The following is a 23,980-nucleotide window of genomic DNA, read 5'->3' as shown; positions in this document are numbered from 1 at the left end:
AAATCCCCAGTTGGTCTTTATGGCTGCACTTCTGGACCAAGAGGTTATCCTCAGACAATTTGGGATGTGTCTCTTGTGAGCCTGCTAGTTTTCAGAGGGGTTAGAGCTGCTGCAATTTGACCCTGTAGGCTCATTTTCCATGTGAATCAATTATCCAGGTTTATCGGGAAATACCTTTTAAAATTCTATAGTGTTTTGTCAGGATTCCAATTTCAAACCTGTATGATGAAAGCATAACAGAGAGTACTCCTTGACTTTCTCTGAATCCTGGTTGACCAACTCTACTGTTCAATGGAGTGTTATTTTTCTGTCATTCAGCTGATACAAAACAACTAAAACATGTACGCAGTCCATCACACCAACATTTAAAAAGTCAATAAAATAGCTAAATAAAATAAAAAATAAATGTAGGACAATCAAATAGCTTTAAATAAAAATTAATATTAACATCAGTGACATATAAACTGACATATAAATATATACAACACTCATTCCATTGAACGTAGACGTCTGGGATATCTTAGGATTAAAAGAACCCCATCCATTTGGAGACCAAAAACCGCAAGGTTAATATCTGTGCCTTTTTCAACGTAATTAGACGAAAGGCTTTATGAACGCAAACTGACTGTAACACTATAGACCCACCGAAAAACTTCAAGGGAAAATTCAGCCTAATTTCAAAGCTATTTTACGTCATAGGATTTTTTGAAGAATGTCTGACTATTTGAGTGCTTTGTCCTTAAGGTTTTGAATCTGCGCAGACTTGGGGGGCTGCTTCTCTGGACTGGATCTTGCCTGTCTGTGGTAAGCACTAGTAGGAACAGAGGTAAGTGTGAACTGAGCTGGTGGGGAGAAATCTACTAAGTCCCCTGAAGGATTGGTTCAAGGGATATCCTCAGGGTGGCCCTGGGGGCTGGCAATCGTTGCCTGGATGAATTTCAGTGCATTTACACGTGCCTTAGCTTTTCCACCTTAAAATCTGCCTGTAGGATTTTTGTTCCCCATATACAGCTAGGAGAGAATGAGATCCGGGGAAAAACTGAGGTGAAAGTGCAGCGGTCCAAGAAGAAGAATTCACACGCTCGAGTCAGCCATAGGAGGCATGGCCACTGTCCCTACGGCCCCGTCTTGCAGCGGGGGGAAGCAGGGACAGCCTGGTGAGAGGGAACTGGGGGAGGAGGGAGGTGAGGAACCAGGCCTGAGGAGGTGGGACGGAGGGCCTATGCCCACTGCAGCACTGCCACTAGGTGCCCCCTGATTCTCAGTGGGTGCCCCGCTGCAGGGGGGACAGTGGCAGTGCAGGGGAGGGAGCTGCAGGGAAGAGGGTGTTGCTGGGGACCACTTCTCTATTCTCTATCTTTTTCCCCAGTCCATCACACCAACATTTAAAAGTCAATAAAATAGGTAAATAAAATAAAAAATAAACGTATAAATAAACTGACTGTAACACTATAGACCCACCCAAAAACTTCCAGGGAAAATTCAGTCTAATTTCAAAGCTATTTTACGTCATACGATTTGTTGAAGAATGTCTGACTATTCGAGTGTTTTGTCCTTAAGGGTTTGAATCTGTGCAGACTTGGGGGGCTGCTACTCTGGACTGGATCTTCCCTGTCTGTGGTAAGCAGTAGTAGGTACAGAGGTAAGTGCGAACTGAGCTGGTGGGGAGAAATCTACTAAGTCCCCTGAAGGATTGGTTCAAGGGATATCCTCAGGGTGGCCCTGGGGGCTGGCAAGCGTTGCCTAGATGAATGTCAGTGCATTTACACGTGCCTTAGCTTTTCTACCTTAAAATCTTCTGGTAGGATTTTTGTTCCCCATATACGGCAAGGTGAGAATGAGTTTTCCTAGATCCGGGGAAAAAAGTGAGGTGAAAGTGCAGCGGTCCAAGAAGGAGAATTCACACGATCGTGTCAGCCATAGGAGGCCTGGCCACTGTCCCTGCAGCCCCGTCTTGCAGCGGGGGCAAGCAGGGACAGCCTGGTGAGAGGGAACCGGGGGAGGAGGGAGGTGAGGAACCAGGCCTGAGGAGGTGGGATGGAGGGCCTACACCCACTGCAGCACTGCCACTAGGTGCCCCCTGATCCTCAGTGGGTGGCCCACTGCAGGGGGGACAGTGGCAGTGCCGGGGAGGGAGCGGCAGGGAAGAGGGTGGTGCTGGGGGCCCCTTCTCTGTCTTTTTCCTCTCCGTGCCTCCCTTCCTGTTTCCACAGCACCCTGACATTCGAGGACCACAGCCCATTCGAGGACCACAACCCACCAGCCAAGCCAGCAGCAGCTTCTTCCTGGACTCTCAATGGCCCGAGGGAAGCCATCCTGAAGCCCTCCTGGGAAGTCATCCTGAAGCCCTCCTCACAGCACCACAGACCACCAGCCAAGACAGTGCCAACTTCTTCCTCGACTCTCAATGGCCCAGGGGAAATAATCCTGAAGAACTCCTGCCTGCATCCTAAAGACCACAGCCATCCAGAACAGCCAGCTCCAACTTTTCCAGACTCTCATCAGCCCAAGGGAAACAATCCTGAAGCACTGCTGACTGCACCCTGCCCCAGATCCCTTAGGATGCCTTCTGGGGCTTGGACTTGTGTCTGACCCCACCACCCCATCCCCACTCTAGATCCACCATTCCCCCCCTCCAGATATTCCAAGAAAACCTGTTCTTCCCCTCAAACCCCATGTTAATGAATTAAAGTTGTTAAAATTCCAGCTCACACCAGATGGTCTTCCTGTGTTTGTGGATCGGGTCTCTGTATGGTTCTTAGAGGTGGTGTCTTCACAGAATAATCATGACTGATGTTGATTAGCCCCCCTCACCGCACCCTAAGGACCACAGCCCACCAGCCAAGCCAGCGCCAACTTCTTCCTGGACTCTCAATGGCCCAAGGGAAGCCATCCTGAAGCTCTCCTCACAGCACCCTAAAGACTACAGCCCCTCCGGCCTAGCCAGCTCCAACTTCTCTGGACTCTCATCAGCCCGAGGGAAACAATCCTGAAGCACTACTGACTGCACCCAGTACCAAATCCCTTAGGATGTCTTCTGGGGCTTGGACTTGTGTCTGAGCCCACCACTAGACCACCATTCCCCCCTTCCAGATATTCCAAGAAAACCTGTTCTTCCCCCAAACCCTACGTTAATGAATAAAAGTTGTTAAAATTCCACCTCACACCAAATGGTCTTCCTTTGTTTGTGGATTGGGTCTCTGTATGGTTCAAAGAGATGGTGTCTTCACAGAATAATCAAGACTGTTGTTCAGTGCTGACTAAAACTCCTCTTTGTAGAAAGGAAAGTGAAGGTGGCAGCCTTGCCTAAGGGCTTTATACTAAAACAGTTGGGTGGGAACTCCTCAGCCAGCTGAAAGTGTGATAGTGTGACAAAGGAGCGGTGTGGCTTAGTGGAAAGAGCCCGGGCTTGGGAATCAGAGGTCAAGGGTTCAAATCCCCACTCCCCTGCTTGTCAGCTATGTGACTTTGGGCAAGTCACTTAACTTCTCTGTGCCACAGTTACCTCATCTGTAAAATGGGGATTAAGATCGTGAGCCCCACATCGGACGACCTGATCACCTTGTATCCTCCCCAGCCTTAGAACAGTGCTTGGCACATAGTAAGCCCTTAACAAATACCAAATTTCAAGCACTTAGTACAGTGCTCTGCACACAGTAAGCGCTCAATTAATAGGACTGAATGAACAGTTCTGTGGGGAAAGTGGAAGGGTGATCTATGGCACTAGATGCCCCCTCTTTAGAAGTCTTTTTTGTCCTCTGCTACACAGTGAGCTCTGAAAACTACGACTGATTAATCGAGAGAGGGCTCTTTCCTGAGATAGTAAGCATCCCATCCTGCAGGGAGAATGATGGGAGCTGCCTGGTGAAGGGAAGAGCCAGACAACTGATGGTTAGAAGATCACTCTTCTACCATGTCTGCTTTGGTAAGAGGAAAGGACTGGAGAAGTGCCCCTCAGGCGGTCATTATACTGTAGAGTTGCAAAGATTTCCTTAAAAATATTTGTTAAGCCCTTACCCTTTGCCAAGCACTGTGCTAAGTGCTGGGGTAAATACAAGTTAATCAGGTTGGACACAGACCCTGTCCCACAGATGACACAGTCTTAATCCACATTTTGCACACGAGGTAATTGAGGCACAGAGCTCTTGGGTGATTTGCCCAAGGTCACACGGCAATCAATTCTAAATGACACTTTTGCCCAGACCCTTGTCTATGGGATGAATACAACTTTTAGATTACTCTGGTGTATATTTAGTGCTCTCTTTCTGTCCTAGAATTGTTTATTTTCTTTCAGATGTCCTTTGCTTTGAAAATCCTAATTACTTTAAATGTTTTTACTTTTCATTCCAAGCTTCACAACCTCTTTGGCCTTTTCTCTCCCATTATTAACTCCCAATTCCCTTTTTTACGCAGTCATTTTTCAGGCACCGAGAATGACAGCCCTCTTTTTTTAGCAAGCGAGGCATAATATCCAGTGCTGGTTGCCACCAGGAGAAGGTAGTTTTCAAATTCTGGCCTTATAAATCCATAATTTTACTTATTCTGTAGAGGAATCGGGAGAATGAGGCCCACGACCACCCTCTCAGGAGTGTTTCTTCCGAATAAACACTGGGCAACTCAGCTTTATGGGTTAAGTGGAAAATGACACCCTGCAGTGTCAGTTCCCAGGAAACAGCAACCATCCAACTCAGCATCTCCAAAAGGCAGTTCAACACTGGTTATTCAGTCCTCGGTTTTAAATAGTAAATACATTTATTATTTTAAGGGTGACCCCCTGAGATACGGTTTCCATGTTCAGCATTTCTCCTCATGTAACAATGTTGAAAGAACCACCCTACATCCCAAAACTTCAGTGTTACCTGCACTGCAGAGTTTCATTTTTCGATTCATCGGAAACAAAAAAATCACCGTTGGGTTTTACTGTCTTTTCTTTGGATTTATTCCCAGAGAAGGAGCAATTTTTACCACTAAAGTTTTTTTCTGTTCATTTTTGAGAGGATTTGCAATAGAAATTTGGACCAACTATCACGTTAGTTGTGGATAGGTAGTCTGGGCTGTGATGGGAATGAAGTTCACAGCTCCTTTCTGTCAGAAATTCTCAATCTAGATCATATATTACTGGATTAAGATCAGGGCTTTAATCCCAGATGAAGAGAAGGTGCAATATTTATAAGCAATCTTGGAGTGCGGGAAGGACAACAAGGGAGTGAAAGGTTTAAGGAGAGTGGTCTTCCTTCTCCCCGCTAGGGAGTAAGCTCCCTGTGAGCAGGGTATGGGACTTATGTTTCCCAAGATCTTACGTCAATCAGTGAATTGCCCTGAGTAAAGGGTAAAGAAAGCAATGAGAAGCAGTGTGGCCTAATAGAAAGAGCCTGGATATGGGAGTCAGGGGACCTGAGTTCTTAACCGAGTTCCACCACTTGTCTGCTCTGTGACTTTGGGCAACTCACTTAACGTCTCTGTATCTCAGTTCCCTCATCTGTACAATGAGGATAGGGGCTGTGAGCCCCATGTGGCATTAGGACTGTATCCACCCTGTTTATCTTCTATCTACCCAGTGCTTACTACAGATCTTGATACAGATCTTGACATGTAGTAAGCACTTAACAAATACCATAATTATCCCTTGTGCTTCCAGTACTCAGAGAGAGTTCACGTCTACCTTGGGTAATCGGTTCTCTATCCATTAGGCCATGTTGCTACCGTGTTGATATCTTCACAAAGATGACAACACTCAATTAATAAATCAGTAGTATTTCTTGTCTACTTCCTCTGCGCAGAGCATCGCACTAAATTCGTGAAGGTACCATACGGTAAGTACACATAATAATTAGGATAATTATGGCATTTGTTTAGCACTTACTTTGTGTCAAGCACTGTTCTAAGCACCGAGGTTGATATACGGTAATCAGGTTGGGCATAGTCCCAGAGACTATGTGGACTTATAGTCCACACTTCTTCGCACATACTCATGTAATTATCTTCCCATGCTGCACATTACTAAACACACAACCCCAAGCACATTCCTAGCCCTTCCCACTCTGTCAACAGCAGCAGATCTCAGGAGTTACTCCTGGGCCTGGATGAGCGTACTTTACCATGGCAAAAAAATACTAATTGGTCTTTATTAATCAAGCCTTCTCTCTCGACTTTCAAGTATCCCCACTTGAACTCTTGGCTCCATTCAAAATTTACGGACCTATAGAATAACCATAAAAAATGAAATCCTTATTCCTATTGTGGAAACAATCATAGAACTTCTTATTTTTATAATTGAGCCCATGAAACTTATGTGACTACTGTATGACAGTATAACATTTCAGATAAATGGTGTTTTCCATTCTGCTTTTAATGAAGAGAAAGAATTCACCATAAGGTTCCACCCCAAGGATTTCAGAAACCAGACTTAAGGGGAAACATGAAAACAGGTTTCCATTCTGTGATATTCTGTGATTAAATATCAGAGAATTTGAGAAGCAGCGGGGCTCAGTGGAAAGAGAACAGGCTTTGGAGTCAGAGGTCATGGGTTCAAATCCCAGCTCCGCCAATTTTTAACTGTGTGGCCTTGGGCAAATCACTCATCTTCTCTGTGCCCCAGTTAACCTCATCTGTAAAAAGGGGATTATTACTGTGAGCCCCCATGGAACAACCTGATCACCCTGTGACCTCCCCAGGCCTTAGAACAGTGCTTTGCACATACTAAGCGCTTACTAAATGCCATAAAAAATGAAAAATATCAGCGAACAGTCACTGATTACTACTGGACTGGATGTTCACCTGGTGACAACTTGCTTTTCTCCTGGATAGCTTTCTGGTGCATGATCAAGGTTGGCTCTCAGTTCTAAGGTAACAACGATGGTGAGACTGCATCCCTGAGGATCTCTAGCTTTGAGAGAGACTAATTGCACATTTTATTTCCACAAACATAGTCGGGCATCTCATCTGGCCCCTGAACTCTGGGGGACATTGCTCCAACTCCACTGGTTCACTATGGGAAAGGGACATCCTATTATCAGTAGTTTAGGTGACAAAAATGCCTCATAAACATATCCCTATACTCCTTCATTCATCTAATTCACTAATAGTAATAATGATAATTATGGTAGTTATGCACTTGCTATGTGTCAAGCACTGTTCTAAGCGCTTAGGTTGATATGAGGTAATCAGGTCAACACAGTCCCCATTCACAGATGGGTTCACACAGTCTTAATCCCGATTTGACAGACGAGGGAACTGAAGCCCAGAGAAGTTAAGTGACTTCCCAAGGTCACACCCCAGACAAGTGGCAGAGCAGGGATTAGAACTCACGCATTTCCTTACATGCAAGCTTGTGCTCTTGCTACCAGTCCGCACTGCTTTTTCGCCAAGTTGACTTTGATGTCTGGCTCCCCCGACTGTTTTCAAAGTCCTTATGGGTCGGGAGCACTTCCATCAGCTGTTCTGTACCCTTCCAAACCCTTAGTAATGTGCCCTGAGTGGAAAGAGCCCGGGCTTGGGAGTCAGAGGTCGTGGGTTTTAATCCTGCCTCCACCACTTTTCAGGTGGGTGACTTTTCTCAGGGCCAGACCAGGGATTAGAAAAACCCACACATTTACTGACTCGCAAGCTTGTGCTCTTGCCACCAGGCCGCGCTGCTTCTTCCCCAAGTTGACTTTCATGTCTGGCTCCTCCCACTGTTTTCAAAGTCCTTATGGGTAGGGAGCACTTCTATCAACTGTTCTGTAACCTTCCAAATACTTAGTAATGTGCCCTGAGTGGAAAGAGCCCGGGCTTGGCAGTCAGAGGTCATGGGTTCTAATCCTGCCTCCACCACTTGTCAGCTGGGTGACTTTGGGCAAGTTACTTAACTTCTCTGTGCCTGTTACCTCATCTCTCCCCCTACTCCCGCTCCCCACCCACCACCTTACCTCCTTCCCCTCCCCACAGCATCTCTATATATGCATATATGTTTGTCCATATTTATTACTCTATTTATTTTACTTGTCCATATTTATTCTATTTATTTTATTTGGTTGATGTGTCTGGTTTTGTTGTCTGTCTCCCCTTTCTAGACTGTGAGCCCGCTGTTGGGTAGGGACCGCCTCTATATGGTGCCAGCTTGTACTTCCCAAGCGCTTAGTACAATGCTCTGCACACAGTAAGTGCTCAATAAATACGACTGAATGAAGGAATGAATCTGTAAAATTGGGATGAAGACTGAGCCCCACGCGGGACAACCAGAAAACCTTGTGTCTCCCCCAGTGCTTAGAACAGTGCTTGGCATGTAGTAAGAGCTTAACAGATCCCCTGATTATTACGAAGCAGTGTGGCTTGATGGAAAGAGCACGGGCTTGGGAGTCAGAGGTCATGGGTTCAAATCCCACCTCCACCAATTGTCAGCTGTGTGACTGGGTAAGTCTCTTCACTTCTCTGTTACCTCATCTGTCAAATGGGGATTAAGACTGTGAGCCCCACGTGGGACAACCTGATCACCTTGTATCCTCCCCAGCGCTTAAAACAGTGCTTTGCACATAGTAAGTGCTGAACAAATGCCATCATTATTAAATCCAGTTGCTGAGGTGACACAGAAAGGAAAGGAATGGGGGAAAGGCAGGAAAAAAGCCCTTTTCGTTCGTGGTTTTTTTAATTTTTAACTATGATCATTGGTTTGATTAAAGATTTCATAACAGAAATCTCCTAAAACTGTCTGTGGTGGAACAGCAATGAATAGGTTTCAGAATATGCAATATACTAGCCATTTGCGGGGGGGAGGGGGTATTTTGATATCTAGGGACAGAATTCACCGGTTTAAAAGAACAGGCAGGAACCGAGATTCTTTTTTTTTCTTTCAGTTGAGGTACTCCGTGGGGAAGGGGAACACAGGAGTCAGAGAGACGGCGTTGAATCCGCCCACTGAGTCACTGAGGCACCGACCTTCCCTCCCGGTGACCTCCCGGTAAGTCGGGCACGGACCTCCCGTGTGGCTGCCCCACTGGGCCAGTGAGCCACCGACTAGCCGGCCGAGGGGTTTCAGCGAGGGGCGAGCAGAGTCTCCAGCTTGAGGCAGGAGCAGAGGGCACGGGGCAGGAGAAGGGGGAAGGGGCTTTGTCACGAAAGGGAGTCTGAGGGAAAGAAGTTCGAATAGTATATTCCCCTAAAATAACTCCAGAGAAACAAAAAATGCTAGCTCGATCACTGTAGCCTCTCTCCCTGAGGCATTTGTCAGGATTTGCCTTTCAAAAAGGCCAGCCGGGTTTTGGACTCTTAGGTGGCCACCCTTACCTCCCAGAAGCCCGACCGATGATTGAAAAGTGATCAAAAGTTCAGCGCTTTTCCTCACAGTTCACTCGGCCCGCTCCGGGTCCTTGGAAGTGTGAGGAGAAAATACGCGTGGAGGACAAATAGGGACTTCCTGAACAATTTTCTAAAGAAATATTTTCTAGCTTTTTGACCTCTAGGTAAGTTGTTTTAGGGGAGACTTGTTTTTAAGCCTATCTGGCATTTTTCGTTTTTCTGTTATTAGAAGAACGGCCTCATTCTTCTCACAGACCTTTACAGAACCCTAATCACATTCTTCTTTTTTGTTTCGTTTAACCCTAAGGAAAACGATCTCGCCCAAAGGCAGACAGATATAGTCCCACAACGGGCTCAAAATTTCGTGCACTGTAATGGAAAATCCCAGAATTTCGAATTCGTGGCTAGGCACGCCCTTTAGAAAACCTGAGGCGATTTGGGGGTTTTTTTTCTCCCCCCGACTAGAAGTGGGCGCGGAAGGCGACGAGGAGACGTTCGCCCCCAGGCCGAGCCAAAGCGCGGGAAATGCTTGGCTCCGCCCCCCTCTTCCCTCAGGCCCCCATTACAAGAGGCCGAGGCGGAGGTTTTCGGGGTGAAGCGGCCGGCCGGAACTCAGAGGCGGCTGAGGCGGCTGAGGCGGCTGAGGCGGCTGAGGCGGCTGAGGCGGCTGAGGCGGCTGAGGCGAGAGAAGGCAAACCGCGCTCCCTCCGAACTAGTCTGAGGGAGGACGGCAGGTCCAGGAAGACGAGGAAAAAAAAAACCCAAACCATTAGGCCACAGGAACAAAAAGCTGCGTGGCTCAGTGGGAAGAGCACGGGCTTTGGAGTCGGAGGTCATGGGTTCAAGTCCCGACTCCGCCAATTGTAAGCTATGTGACTTTAGGTAAGTCACTTCACTGTGCCTCAGTTCCCTCACTCACTGACCGTGAGCCCCCCGTGGGACAACCTGCTCACCTTGTAACCTCTCCAGCGCTTAGAACAGTGCTTTGCACATAGTAGGCACTTCCTAAATGCCATTAAAAAAACAAACCTGAAAGATAATCAGCACCAACTCTCCTTACCCTCAACTTAATCGGTTTGACTCGTTTGGCTTTTCAATGATTCGAAGTGACTTTAAGGAATTCTGCGGCTCTAAAACGGTATTCAGAGTGATTCCCTCACAGTGCCCCTCTGACCTTGGGTGTGTGTGTGGGGGGGGGCGGGGGGGGTTGTTTCGTCCATAAGTGTGAATAACCACCTCAAGAAGGACGAACTGCCACGGCTGCCCCACCCGATTTTAGGAAAAAAATGACTTAGAAATAGGGAACTCTTAGGAAGCAAGACCCGATTTTTTCGGAAGGGACGAACCTACTGTAAGACCGGTTCTGAAGTGATGCCTGGCAGGTGCAGTTTGTTTCCCAAAGCCATTAAGTCCAACTATTCTTATGGGTCACCGGGATAGCTCTATCCTGAAGGGATTCATTTCAGAGAGAGCTGGGCCCGAGGAGAGGACGAGGGCTCGAGTCAGGTTGTGGACCCCGGGACTCTTTGAGGAGAAAAAGGGGAGGTGGCCGTCTCTAAAAGAAAAAAAAATCATTGCCTCAAGCCCTGGCCCGCGAGGAAGTTTTAATCGCCCGTGAGCCATATCTTCATTTGAAAAGTGTATTTCTAGCCCCTGGTAATTTCGCCGCACCCCAGGAATGGGAAATCAAAGTTGGTAAAACGGAACTTTAGTGTCAATTTCCTTACTTCCTATGTACTTAGAAAGCAAAGACAATGTCTTATTCAGTGGCTCCCCGGCGTTTGATGCCTCTCACTCCCTCCTGCCTCCTGGCATCGGGATCCTTGTCCCTGTGATGCTTTGTACCATATAAAGAGAGAATCAATAATTGACTTACATATCTTGTAGTGGTATGAATTAATAATGGTTTTGGAGAAGGAATTCCTGCTGTTGCCCAGGAAAGCCCTGATGTCAGTTTGTGTTCAAACCAAGGTTTGGCCTCCTTTCAGAAATTGGAAGTGCCCCCTCCACCCAAGGCTACAGGGGATGAGGAGAAGCAGCAGAAGAGAGAGGAGGAGACTTGAACGTTCTGCCCACCCCTGCACCAACAAAACCGGAGCCTAAAGCAAGCCAAACAGGGAGATCAGGGTGGCAGCGGTGACAAGTAAAATGGTAGGAGAAATTCTTCATTTTGGAGGGGAATTGTTATACGAAGCCTCTCAGGGAGACTGAAGGCACATCCTGGGTGGGAGGGATTGACTGTCCACTTGGGTATCCAGGAGATTTGAATGACTTTAGGACCTAAAGAAACCTTTAGGTTTCTTATTTTCTGGGAGAACAAATGAAGAAAGAATTAAGGTGAATACCTGCAAGGCATCCAAATCGAAGGCCAGAAGCCACTGTATTATTTCTCATACTCTGCTATCGAGTTGCCTTTTAGCTACCTCCTGGAGGGACTTAGTCCCGAGAGCTGCAGCAGTGAGGAAGAGGACAAGGGAGAAGTGCCCGGGGATCAAGCCAACATGTGGAGACCAGGATGCCCTGAGAGAACTTGGGAGTCTACCGGTCCATCTGAAGAACAATAAGTATCTAATCATACATGAACCAAAACAAACTTTCAGACATATACTCCTCATATCAAATGATTTGAACTCTGATAAATCTCTCTCACAGTTTTCTGTTCTAGATGAAAAAGACGTTAGGACTTTTCCTCACAGAATATTTTCCCAATCCATTTTCAGGGGCAAGAGCTCGGGTTAGGATGTTCCTTTTCCTTCCTAAAATTCAATCGGGGTATAGATGGGAGGTCCAGGGAGCCCTTAATTAGGAAGAAATAATAAGGGAAACAGAAGAGAGATTAAATACCTAGTACCGTGAGAGTATTTAAAAGTCAATTAAAAAACCCGAGCCTTACTGTAAATTTCCAAGGAAAATTTACCTCGGGTCTCCTTAAAACGAATGACTAAAATGTCTTAAGACAAGGCTCCCTGATTTACAGCAGTTCACTCTCCTGACTATTGAGATTGGGTTTATATTCCATGTGAGGCTTGGATTAGTTGAAGTAGAGAGGAAAAAATTCATGTACGTCTACTAATGGTGTGATTCTGCATGAAATCTGGAAAAGGGTTCGTGCCGTACCTTATGAAAACGTAGGTATAGTCCGTGCTGAAACCCAGGTTGATATATTTCAGAGACTTCACCTGCCTCCTTCCGGGAGCGCCCCATCCAGCGAGCATCCTCACCACTGGCAGAGCTGCAGTCTCGGACATCAGCAGAAACCAACCAACTGGAGGGTGAGGAGGGTTCGATGAAAAGGTGCTGGAGATCATAAACCACAAGGTTAGTATCTCTGCCTTTTCTAATGTGATTAGACTTACAGCTTGCTTTATGAACGCTAACTGACAGTCACACTATAGACCCACCCAGAAAATTGAAGGGAAAAGGCAGTCCAGTTTCACGGAATTTTATGTCATATGATCTGTTTAAGAATGTCTGACTAGTTGAGTATTTTGTTCTTAAGGTTTTGAATCTGCACAGATTTGGGGGGCTGCTACTCTGGACTGGATCTTGCCTGTTGGTGGCCGGCAAAGGTAGGAACAGAGGTAAGTGCAAACTGTGCTGAAAGGGCAAAATCTACTAATTCTCTTGAAGGATTGGTTCAAGGGATATCCTCAGGGTGGCCCTGGGAGCTGGCAAATGTTTCCTAGATGAACCTCAGTGGATTTACACGTGTCTAAGCTTTTTGACCTTAAAATCTGCTGGTAGGATTTTTGTTGCCCATATACAGCAAGGAGAGAAGGAGTTTTCCTAGATCCGAGGAAAAAAACGAGGTGAAGGTACAGCGGTCCAAGAAGGAGAATTCACACGATGGTGTCAGCCTTCGGAGGCACGGCCACTGTCCCTGCGCCCCAGTCTTGCAGGGGGGCAAGCAGGGGCAGCCTGGTGAGAGGGAACCGGGGGAGGAGGGAGGTGAGGAACCAGGCCTGAGGAGGTGGGATGGAAGGCCTAAGCCCACTGCAGCACTGCCACTAGGTGCCCCCTGATCCTCAGTGGGTGGCCCACTGCAGGGGGGGACAGTTGCAGTGCAGGGGAGGGAGCGGCAGGGAAGAGGGTGGTGCTGGGGACCCCTTGTCTATCTTTTCCCCCTCTTTGCTTCTCCTCCTTTTTCCCCAGTCACTTCCATTTCTCCTCCTTCCCTTCCTTTCCTAGAATAAAAGTAAAAAATGTTTCCATGGCACCCTGACATTCGAGGACCACAGCCCACCAGCCAAGCCAGCTGCGGCTTCTTCCTGGACTCTCAACGGGCCCGAGGGAGGCCATCTTGCAGCCCTCCTCACAGCACCGTAAGGACCACAGCCCACCAGCCAAGCCAGCAACAACTCCATCCTGGACTCTCAGTGGCCAAACTTTAGAAACATATATTTCTGATACCAAATGATTTGAACTCTGATAAATCTCTCTCACGGTTTTCTATTCAAGATGTAAGAGAGGCGAGGATTTTTCCTCAAAGAATATTTTCCCAATCCATTTTCAGGGGAAAGAACTCGGGTTAGGATGTTCCTTTTCCTCACTAAAACTCAATCGGGGTAGAGATAGGAGGTTCGGGGAGCCTTTACTTGGGAAGAAATATAAGGAAAATAGAAGACAGAGTTTAAATACCTAGTACTGTAAGGGTATTTTAAAGTAGATTAAAAAACTGAATGTTACGGTAAATTTCTGAGGGAAATTTACTTCATGTCTCCTTAAAAAGAATGACTAAAATGTCTTAAGACACGGCTCCCTGATTTAGAGCAGTTCACTCTCCTGACTATTGTGATTGGGTTTACATTCCATGTGAGGCTTGGATTAGTTGAAGCAGAGAGAAAAAATTCTTGTCCATCCTCTGGGTGGACGGAAATCTGGAAAAGGATTCCCGCTATACCTTATGAAAATGTTGGTGTCGTCTGTGCTGAAACCCAGGTTGCTATATTTCAGAGACTTCACTGCCTCCTTCCGGGAGCGCCCCATCCAGCAAGCATCCTCAGCACTGGAAGAGCTGCAGTCTCGGACGTCAGCAGAAGCCGACCAACTGGAGGGTGAGGAGGGTTCGATGGAAAGATGCTGGTAGCAGCAAAGGTATCTGAAACAAGGAGGGAAGGATTTGGGGCTGGGGTGAGTGAGTGGTAGAGCTATCTCCAGGCCTGCCAAAGGGAAGAGTAATCTCAGCCATTGTCAGAAGTGGGGTCGATGCTTACAGTCCCACGGCGCAGGGTGGCATCCTTGCCCGGGTAACAGCGCTTTATCCCTGGGCATGACAATCCATAAAAAAAAAAGGCCAGAGAGTCATGCATGTTCCACACGTTCAGGGCCGTATGAGATTCACTGAATCATCTTTAAGGATATCTGACTACAAAGGATGCCAGGTGAATTGTGTATCGCACCGCCTTTACAGATAATACTAATGAAGAGATTTTCTTTTTCCAACACAGGTCGGCAGGCTGAATTTCAAAACCTCCAATTGGCTCGGCTTCTCCAAGGATATTGGAAGAGTGAAGAGTGCAGTGAGAGACCTCTTCTGCAGGTCCAGCTAGCACCACTCAAGTAAGGCTCCATAGAATGCTCATCTCTAGTAGAATAGAGGATGAAGGAAAATCAGATGACTTGGGATTGGAGGAAAAATCCAGCTACTAGTTAAGATGAAACGGTGCTGGAGCCAAGGCTCAGTCTCGAGCCTCTTGTCCAGGATTTTGGGGGTTGGAGGAAGGTTAAAGAAAATCTGGGAGGAGGAGGGATTTTGCATCTCGCCAAATTTTGGAAAAAGCCTAGGTTCATGTTAGACAGCCTCTCTTCCAATGATCTCCTACCTTGGGTCTTGAAGGCCCAGAGGCGCGGAAGAAGAAAGTAGCTTCATATCAAAAATCTCTTGTTTGACCCATCATCTCCCATCCTGGCTACTCTGGTCTTTCTGGTGAGTGGTAGGGAGGGGGGAACCCCAAGGAAACTGCCGGGGAAAATGGGAGATTCTCATCTTGCAGAATCTGGTGAAAAGCATGGTCCAGCCGTCCAAGAAATCCCCAGTTGGCCTTTATGGCTGCACTTCTGGACCAAGAGGTTATCCCCCGACAATTTGGGATGTCTCTCTTGTGAGCCTTCTAGTTTTCAGAGGGGTTAGAGCTGCTGCAGTTTGACCATGTAGGCTCATTTTCCATGTGAATCAAGGAAGTACCTTTCAAAATTCTATAGTGTTTTGTCAGGCTTACAATTTCCAACCTGTATGATGAAAGCACAACAGAGAGAACTGCTTGTCTTTCTCTGAATCCTGGTTGACCAACTCCATGTTCAATGGAATGTTATTTTTCTCTCATTCAGCTGATACAAAACAACGAAAACATCTATGTAGTCCAGCACAGCAACATTTAAAAAGTCAATAAAATAGCTGAAGTAAAAAGTAAATGTAGTTAAATGTAGGACAATCAAATACAATAACATAGTTTAAAATAAAAGTTAATATTAAAACCACTGACAAAATAGTTGACATCTAAATATATACGACACTCATTCCATTGAACATAGACGTGTGGGATATTTTAGGATTAAAAATAACCCATGCAATTGGAGACCAAAAACCAAAAGGTTAATATCCCTGCCTTTTCTAACATGATTGGACAAAAGGTTTTACGAACGCAAACTGACTAACACTACAGACCCACCCAAAATATTCAAGGGAAAATTCAGTCCTATTTCAAAGCAGTTTTACTTCAGATGATTGTTTAAGAATGTCTGACTAGTTGAGTGTTTTGTTCTTAAGGGTTTGAATCTGCACAGATTTGTGGGTCTGCTAATCTGGACTGGATCTTGCCTTTCTGTGGTAAGCATTAGTAGGAACAGAGGTAAGTGCCAACTGAGCTGGTGAGGAGAAATCTACTAATTCCCCCAAAGGATTTGTTCAAGGGATAGCCTCAGGGTGGCCCTGGGAGCTGGCAAGTGTTGCCCAAATGAATGTCAGTGCATTTACACCTGCCTTAGCTTTTCCACCTTCAAATCTGCCCGTAGGATTTTTGTTCCCCATATACAGTGATGAGAGAATAGGTTTTCCAAGATCTGAGGAAAAAGTGAGGTGAAGGTGCATCGGTCCAAGAAACAGAGTTCACACGATCGTGTCTGCCGTCGGATGCATGGCCACTGTTCCTGCAGCCCCGTCTTGCCGCAGGGGGAAGCAGGGGCAGCCTGGTGAGAGGGAAGCGGGGGAGGAGGGAGGTGAGGAACCAGGCCTGAGGAGGTGGGACGGAGGGCCTAAGGCCACTGCAGCACTGCCACTAAGTGCCCCCTGATCCTCAGTGGGTGGCCCACTGCAGGGGGGACAGTGGCAGTGCAGGGGAGGGAGCGGCAGGGAAGAGGGTGTTGCTGGGGACCACTTCTCTATCTTTTTCCCATCTTTGCCTCCCCTCCTTTTTCACCAGCCACTTCCATTTCTTCTCTTTCCCTTCCTTCCCTACAATAAAAGCAAAAAATGTTTCCACAGCACACTGACATTCGAGGACCACAGCCCATTCGAGGACCACAGCTCATCAGCCAAGCCAGCAGCAGCTTCTTCCTGGACTCTCAATGGGCCGAGGGAAGCCATCCTGCAGCCCTCCTCACAGCACCCTAAGGACCACAGCCCACCAGCCAAGCCAGCGCCGAGTCCATCCTGAACTCTCAGTGGCCAAACTTTAGAAACATATACTTCTGATATCAAATGATTTGAACACTGATAAATCTCTCTCACAATTTTCTATTCAATATGAAAAAGATATGTGGATTTTTCCTCACGGAATATTTTCCCAATCCATTTTCAGGGGAAAGAACTCTGGTTAGGATGTTCCTTTTCCTCCCTAAAATTCAATCAGGGTAGAGATAGGAGGTCCGGGGAGCCTTTAATTAGGAAGAAATAATAAGGAAAATAGAAGACAGAGTTTAAATACCTAGTAGTGTAAGGGCATTTTAAAGTAGATTAAAAAACTGAACGTTACTGTAAATTTCCGAGGGAAATTTACCTCATGTCTCCTTAAAAAGAATGAATAAAATGTCTGAAGACAAGGCTCCCTGATTTAGAGCAGTTCACTCTCCTGACTATTGGGATTGGGTTTATATTCCACGTGAGGCTTGGATTAGTTGAAGCAGAGAGAAAAAATTCTTGTCCATCTACTAACTTTGTGATTCTGAATGAAATCTGGAAAAGGATTCCCGCTGTACCTTATGAAAATGTTGGTATAGTCCGTGCTGAAACCCAGTTTGTGATGTTTCAGAGACTTCACCCGCCTCCTTCCGGGAATGCCCCATCCAGCGAGCATCCTCACCACTGGCACAGCTGCGGTCTCAGACGTCAGCAGAAGCCGACCAACTGGAGTGTGAGGAGGGTTAGGTGAAAAGATGCTGGTAGCAGCAAAGGTATCTGAAACAAGGAGGGAAGGATTTGGGGCTGCGGCGAGTGAGTGGTAGAGTTACCTCCAGGCCTGCCAAAGGGAAGAGTAATCTCAGCCATGGTCAGAAGTAGGGTTGGTTCTCAAAATCACATGGCTCAGGGTGGAATCCTTGCCCGGGCAACAACGCTTTATCCCTGGGCATGAGAATCCATAAAACTGAAACGCCAGAGAGTCATGCATGCTCCAAACGTTCAGGGCCGTGAGAGATTCACTGAATCCTCTTTAGGGATATTTGACCAATGATGCCAGGCAAATTGTGTATCGCTGCACATTTACAGATAACACTAATGAAGGGATTTTCTTTTTCCAACACAGGTCGGCAGGCTGCATTTCAAAACCTCCAATTTGCTCGGCTTCTCCAAGAATATTGGAAGAATGAAGAGTGCAGTGAGAGAAGACCTTCACTCCGGATCACGCGGCAAGAGATGGATATAGGGAAAACTCTTTTAGGCCCTAAACGAATCCCCAGTGCTGTAGCCCAGGTCTTTATGGCTGGGAAGATGGAGGAGGAAAAAAAATAGTTTTCTTGATGCACACAGTCTCCTGCTTTCATTTATCTACCTACGGTCTTCATGGCCTGAAAAGATCCTATGGGGTTAAAAAAGGAGAATTTTGCTTTATGCAGAAACTCTGCTACTTACTGGTCTACCTGAGGACTTAAAGGACTTTAAAGAAAATATCTGAGGAGGAAAAGGAGAGATCTGCTCTATGTCGAGGCCTCTCCTATGCATTAGCCCACCTCAGGTCTCGATGGCCGTTCATTGAAGAACAAAATGGGTGTCTTTGAGGTGCCAGAGGAGAAATATGCTTCATGCCAAAATTCTCCCGATTTCATTTCCCTACTGAAGGTCTTCATGGCCTACAAGAGAAGGTCTTCAAGGCCTTTTGGGTGAAAAGGGAGAAATTTGCTTCATGCAAAGAATCTCCGGGTTCACTTTATCTATCCAATGTCTTCTATGGCCTAAGAGAGAATATTTGCCATGCCTAAGGAGAAATTTGCCTCAAGGAAATAATCTCATTTTCTTTCTCTATCTAAGGTCTTCAAGGCCACAAAAAGGCCTTTTTGAGATGAAAAAGAGGAAATTTGCTTTATACAAGAAATCTCTTGCTTAACTGTTCTCTACCTAAAGTCTCCAGGGCATGAAAAGGCAATACATTTGGTTAAAAGAAGGAGAATTTTGCTTCATGCAAAAACTCTCCTGCTTATTGAACCACCTGAGGTCTCTAAGGCCTCAAAAGTGAATACTTGAGTGGCGAAAGGAGAAATGGGCTTCTTGCAGATCCTGTTCATTACTCCACCTCAGGCCTTCTAATTGAGAATGAAAACGAATAGTTGAGGGAAATCTTGCTTCATGCAAAAATCTCCAGCTTTTGTTTCTCTCCCCAAGGTCTTCAAGGCCAGAAAAGAGAATATTTTAGGTACAAAAGGAGAAAATGGCTTCATGTAAACATGGGCCAGAAAGAGTAATATATAGGATTAAAAAAAGAGTTATTTTCCTCAGAAAAACTCACCTCATCATATTTCTCCCTAAGGTCTTCAAGACCTGAAGAGAAAGTGTATGAACTGGAAAAGAAGACATTTGCTTCATGCAGAAACATCTCCTGTGAATTACTCCACCTGTGGCCTTCAAGGCCTTTTAATTGACAATGAATAGAGAACCTTGGTGGTTGGTGAAAAGGCAAAATTTGCTTCATGCAAACAAACCTGCTTTTCTTTCTCTACCTAAGGTCTTCAGGGCCTTATGAAAGAGAATATTTGAGGTGAAAAAGGAGAAATGTGCTTCATGCAGAAACATCTCCTGTTCATTCCTCCACTGGAGGCCTTCAAGGCCTTTGAAAAGATAATGAATAGAGAATCTTGGTGGTGAAAAGGAGAAACTTGCTTCATGCAAAGAAGTCTGCTTTTCTTTCTCTACTGAGGTCTTCAGGGCCTGAGAAGAGAATATCTGAGGTGAGAAAGGAGAAGTTTGCTTCACGCAAAAACATCTCCTGTTCATTACTCTAGTTCAGGCCTTCAGGGCCTTATAATGGAGAATCTTTCAGGTGAAAAAAAGGAGAAATTTGCTTCATGCAATCTTCTGTTTTTGTATCTCTCTGCCAAAAAGGTCTTCAAGGCCTGAAAAGAGAATGTTTGTGTTGAACAAGGAGTTTTCTTGGTTGAATCTCCTGCTTTTGTTTCTCCACCTAAGGTCTTCAGGGCCTTAGAAGAGGCTATTTCCAGTGGAAAAAAGGGCTAATTTGCTTCATGCAGATATACCTCCTGTGCATTACTTCACCTCAGGCCATCAAGGCCTTTGAACTGAGAATGGATAGAGACTATCTGAGGTGCGAAAGGAGGAATTTGCTTCATGCAAACCATCCCCAGCTTCTCCTTCTCTGTGCAAGGTCTTCAAGGCCTCCAAAGAGAATATCTGAGGGGGAAAAGGAGAACTTTGCTTCATGCAAACTATTTTCTGCTTCTGTGTCTTTCTAAGGTGTTCAAGGCAATAAAAGAGAACATTTGTGGTGGAGATGGAGAAATTTGCTTTATGCATAGAGTCTCCAGGTTTTAGTCCTCTAAGGCCTTCATGCAAAAACTCTCCTGTCATTGTATCCACCTAAGATCTACAAGACCTGAAGGGAAAATATATGAGCTGGCAAAGAAGAAATTTTCTTCATACACAAATGTCTCCTAAACATAAGCCTATACCTGCAGCCTTCAAGGCCTTTTAATTGTGAAAAGCCCGAGGAATATTTGAGGTGGAAAAGGAGAAATTTGTTTCACGCAAGAGAATCTCCTGCTCTGATTTCTCTACCTAAGGTCTTCAAGGCCTTCAGGAGAAGATCTGAGATGAAAAGGGAGAAATGTGCTTTATGCAAAGTATCTCCTACTTTAATTTCTCCTTGACAAGCCTTCAAGGCCTTTTAGTTGAGGGTAAGTCGAGACGATTTGAAGTGAAAAAGGATAAATTTCCAACCAAGCAAAAACACTCCGGGTTTTATTTCACTACCTCAGGTCTACACTTCCTGGAAAGAGAAGCTCTGAAGTGAAAAAGGAGAAATTTGCTTCATGCAAAAATTCTCCAGTTAATCTGTCTACCTAAGGTCTTCAAGACCTGAAAGCAAAATAGATGAGTTGGAAAAGGAGCAATTTGCTTTATGCAAAATTCTCCTGCTTTTCTCTTAGCTAAGGACTTCAGTGCCCGAAAAGAGAATACTTGGAGGTAGAAAAGGAGACATTTGCTTCATGCAAAAAATTGCTAGGCTTGATTTTCTCTAACCTAAGCTCTGTAAAATCTGCCTAGACAATATATGAGGTGGAAAAGGCATAATTTACTTCATGCAAAAAAGTTCTCCTATGTATTGCTCTACCCATGGCCTCTAAGGCCTGCAAAGAGAATATTTAAGGAGTTAAAGGAGACATGACCCACATGCAAATTTCCTCCTTTCTTTTAAGCTCATCCTTAAAGGCCTTGTGCTTTTCAATAGAGAAAATGTAATATACTTGGGGTGAAAAGGAGAAATTTTCTTCCTGCACAATGTCCCCCTTTATTTTGCCACCAAAGGCTTTGCCTTCCAAGGCCTTTTTGTTAGGAGAGACAAGAAAATATCTGGGATGAAAGAAAATGGTAAAACTTGCTTCATGCGAACAAACCTCCGGCTTAGTACATCACCTCAGGACTTCAAGGCCCTGTAATTTAGAGTTGAGTTGAAAAAGGAAGCATGTGCTTTATGTCAGTAAGTCAGCTATTTATTTCTCCACCTTAGGTCTTCAAGGCCTTTCACTTGATAGTGGAGATAGCCTAACTGGAGTGGAGAAAAGAGAGAATAGCTTCATAAATAGTCTAACTTGCTCCATGCAAAAATCTACCTCTGCATCTCCTAAGTCCCCAGCCCAGGTCTTTAGGGCTTGGGCTGTTGGGGAAAGAGAGAGAGAGAGAGATTAGAGGTAGAAATGGGGTGAAGAGCTTCATGCTAATTCCCCCTAAGAATCCCTGGAAGAGTTTTCACTCTTATCCTTCCACTCTGCCTGCTCTGCCATCTCCACCTGAGACAAAGTCATCGAACCACTCTGTGCTGCTTAAGCAGGTAAGAAATTGGAAGGCAAATGGGAGAGGGCCAGATTTGTGGTTCTTTGGAATGCTAGTTAAGGATGCTTTTGAGACCCAATCACTCCCCGGGTGCTCGACGATGCGTAAAAAAATTTCTATTAAGATATGCCTTAGCATTCTTTCAAATCACCAAACATTTGTTTCAATGTTTTGCTACAGTTGAAATATCATTCAGACCTATGTCAGAAGGTTAGAGTGTCCAGTCAACATTTCTCTTGGCTTCCAGTGGAGGTGGGCTACATTTCATGTCTAGGGAATCTCCCCGTCAGCGTGTCCTAGAGCGCAAATGAGGTGGTTTTTAGTTGGGATCAATTGATTAGTTTACTTTGTGCTCCGGAATCAATGACTTGGCCATCATCCTTTCCTGGATTGAGCCTGGTGTTTTGTAGCCTCCTCTGAGACCAGATTTTCACCTAGTCACTTTCCTGCCTCTTCTCTAGATCCTGCCTCCCAAGAGCTGCACTTGTTTAGTGTGGAAATAGTGGAGAAAGAAAGAGGTAAGCAGCCCTGGCAGAGTGTCTGGGTCATCGTGAAAACGAGCGATATACGGATCAACAGTTGGGATTCTGTTTCTTCCTGTTGATTTTTCTCTTTCCTGTTTGGTATGTTCGGTGAAATATTGGGGCAGGAACCAAATGTGGTTGCTCTCCTCGCTGCCCAAACATTAACCAAGCTTTACATAGGAAAATGTGTTATCAAAATGAAGCTGACTGTAACTCCTTGATGTATGTACTAGACTTTCGTGGAGATACACGAACAAGAATGGAACTGTATTTCTCCCTTCCTGCAGGGCCAGCCAGCACCACTCAAGAAAGGCTCCATAGGATGTTCAACTCTAGAGGAACAGAGGATGAAGGACAATCAGATGACTGTTGGGTTTGGAGGGAAAAAATCCAGCTACTAGTTAAGAGGAAACGGTGCTGGATCCAAGGCTCAGTCTCGAGCCTTCTGGTCCAGGATTTTGGGGGTGGGGGGCAGATTAAAGAAAATTTGGGGGGGAGGAGGAGGGATTTTGCATCATGCCAAATTGTTGAAAAACGTAGGTTCCTGTTAGACAGTTCATGTAAGGCTCTGATGATCTCCTGCCTTGGGTCTTGAAGGCCCAGGGGTGAGGATGAAGAAAGTAACTTCATGTCAAAAATCTCCTGTTTGACCCGTCATCTCCCATCCTGGCTATTCTGGTCTTTGTGGTGGGTGGTTGGGAGGGGGGAATCCCCAGAGAAACTCTGCTGGGCAAAATGGGAGGTTCTCTTCTTGGAGAATCTCCGGCAAAACATGGTCCAAGAAATCCCCAGTTGGTCTTTATGGCTGCACTTCAGGACCAAGAGGTTATCCTCAGACAATTTGGGATGTGTCTCTTGTGAGCCGTGTAGTTTTCAGAGGGGTTAGAGCTGCTGCAATTTGACCCTGTAGGCTCATTTTCCATGTGAATCAATTATCCAGGTTTATCGGGAAATACCTTTTAAAATTCTATAGTGTTTTGTCAGGATTCCAATTTCAAACCGGTATGATGAAAGCATAACAGAGAGAACTCCTTGACTTTCTCTGAATCCTGGTTGACCAACTCTACTGTTCAATGGAGTGTTATTTTTCTGTCATTCAGCTGATACAAAACAACGAAAACATTTACGCAGTCCATCACACCAACATTTAAAAAGTCAATAAAATAGCTAAATAAAATAAAAAATAAATGTAGGACAATCAAATAGTTTAAAATAAAAATTAATATTAACATCAGTGACATATAAACTGACATATAAATATATACAACACTCATTCCATTGAACGTAGACGTCTGGGATATCTTAGGATTAAAAGAACCCCATCCATTTGGAGACCAAAAACCGCAAGGTTAATATCTGTGCCTTTTTCAACGTAATTAGACGAAAGGCTTTATGAAGGCAAACTGACTGTAACACTATGGACCCACCCAAAAACCTCAAGGGGAAATTCAGCCTAATTTCAAAGCTATTTTACGTCATAGGATTTTTTGAAGAATGTCTGACTATTTGAGTGCTTTGTCCTTAAGGTTTTGAATCTGCGCAGACTTGGGGGGCTGCTTCTCTGGACTGGATCTTGCCTGTCTGTGGTAAGCACTAGTAGGAACAGAGGTAAGTGTGAACTGAGCTGGTGGGGAGAAATCTACTAAGTCCCCTGAAGGATTGGTTCAAGGGATATCCTCAGGGTGGCCCT

General features: G+C 45.5%; 1 protein-coding gene and 1 long non-coding RNA gene across 2 annotated transcripts in view; one reads left to right on the top strand and one right to left on the bottom strand.

The window, feature by feature from the left end:
- Window positions 1–14,509, bottom strand: part of LOC119920816 — a 47,017-nt gene extending 32,508 nt beyond the window's left edge. Inside the window, exons 1-3 of the mRNA XM_038741039.1 lie at window positions 14,487–14,509; window positions 14,174–14,371; window positions 12,391–12,570 (exon numbers count right to left, since the gene is read on the bottom strand). Coding sequence (XP_038596967.1) covers window positions 12,391–12,570; window positions 14,174–14,371; window positions 14,487–14,509 — 401 coding nt within the window. The remainder of the gene's footprint in view (window positions 1–12,390; window positions 12,571–14,173; window positions 14,372–14,486) is intronic.
- A 7,067-nt stretch (window positions 14,510–21,576) lies between these two features.
- LOC119920916 lies at window positions 21,577–22,757 on the top strand. Its single transcript, XR_005448443.1, has 3 exons — window positions 21,577–21,764; window positions 22,228–22,284; window positions 22,578–22,757. It is a non-coding gene; the product is annotated as an uncharacterized LOC119920916 (long non-coding RNA).
- Window positions 22,758–23,980: the final 1,223 nt, after the last annotated feature.

This window comes from Tachyglossus aculeatus (assembly GCF_015852505.1).
Source record: "Tachyglossus aculeatus isolate mTacAcu1 chromosome 12 unlocalized genomic scaffold, mTacAcu1.pri SUPER_6_unloc_1, whole genome shotgun sequence".
Lineage (NCBI taxonomy): Eukaryota > Metazoa > Chordata > Mammalia > Monotremata > Tachyglossidae > Tachyglossus > Tachyglossus aculeatus.
Note: the sequence above shows the minus strand (reverse complement) of the source record. Positions and strands in the feature narration are given on the sequence as shown.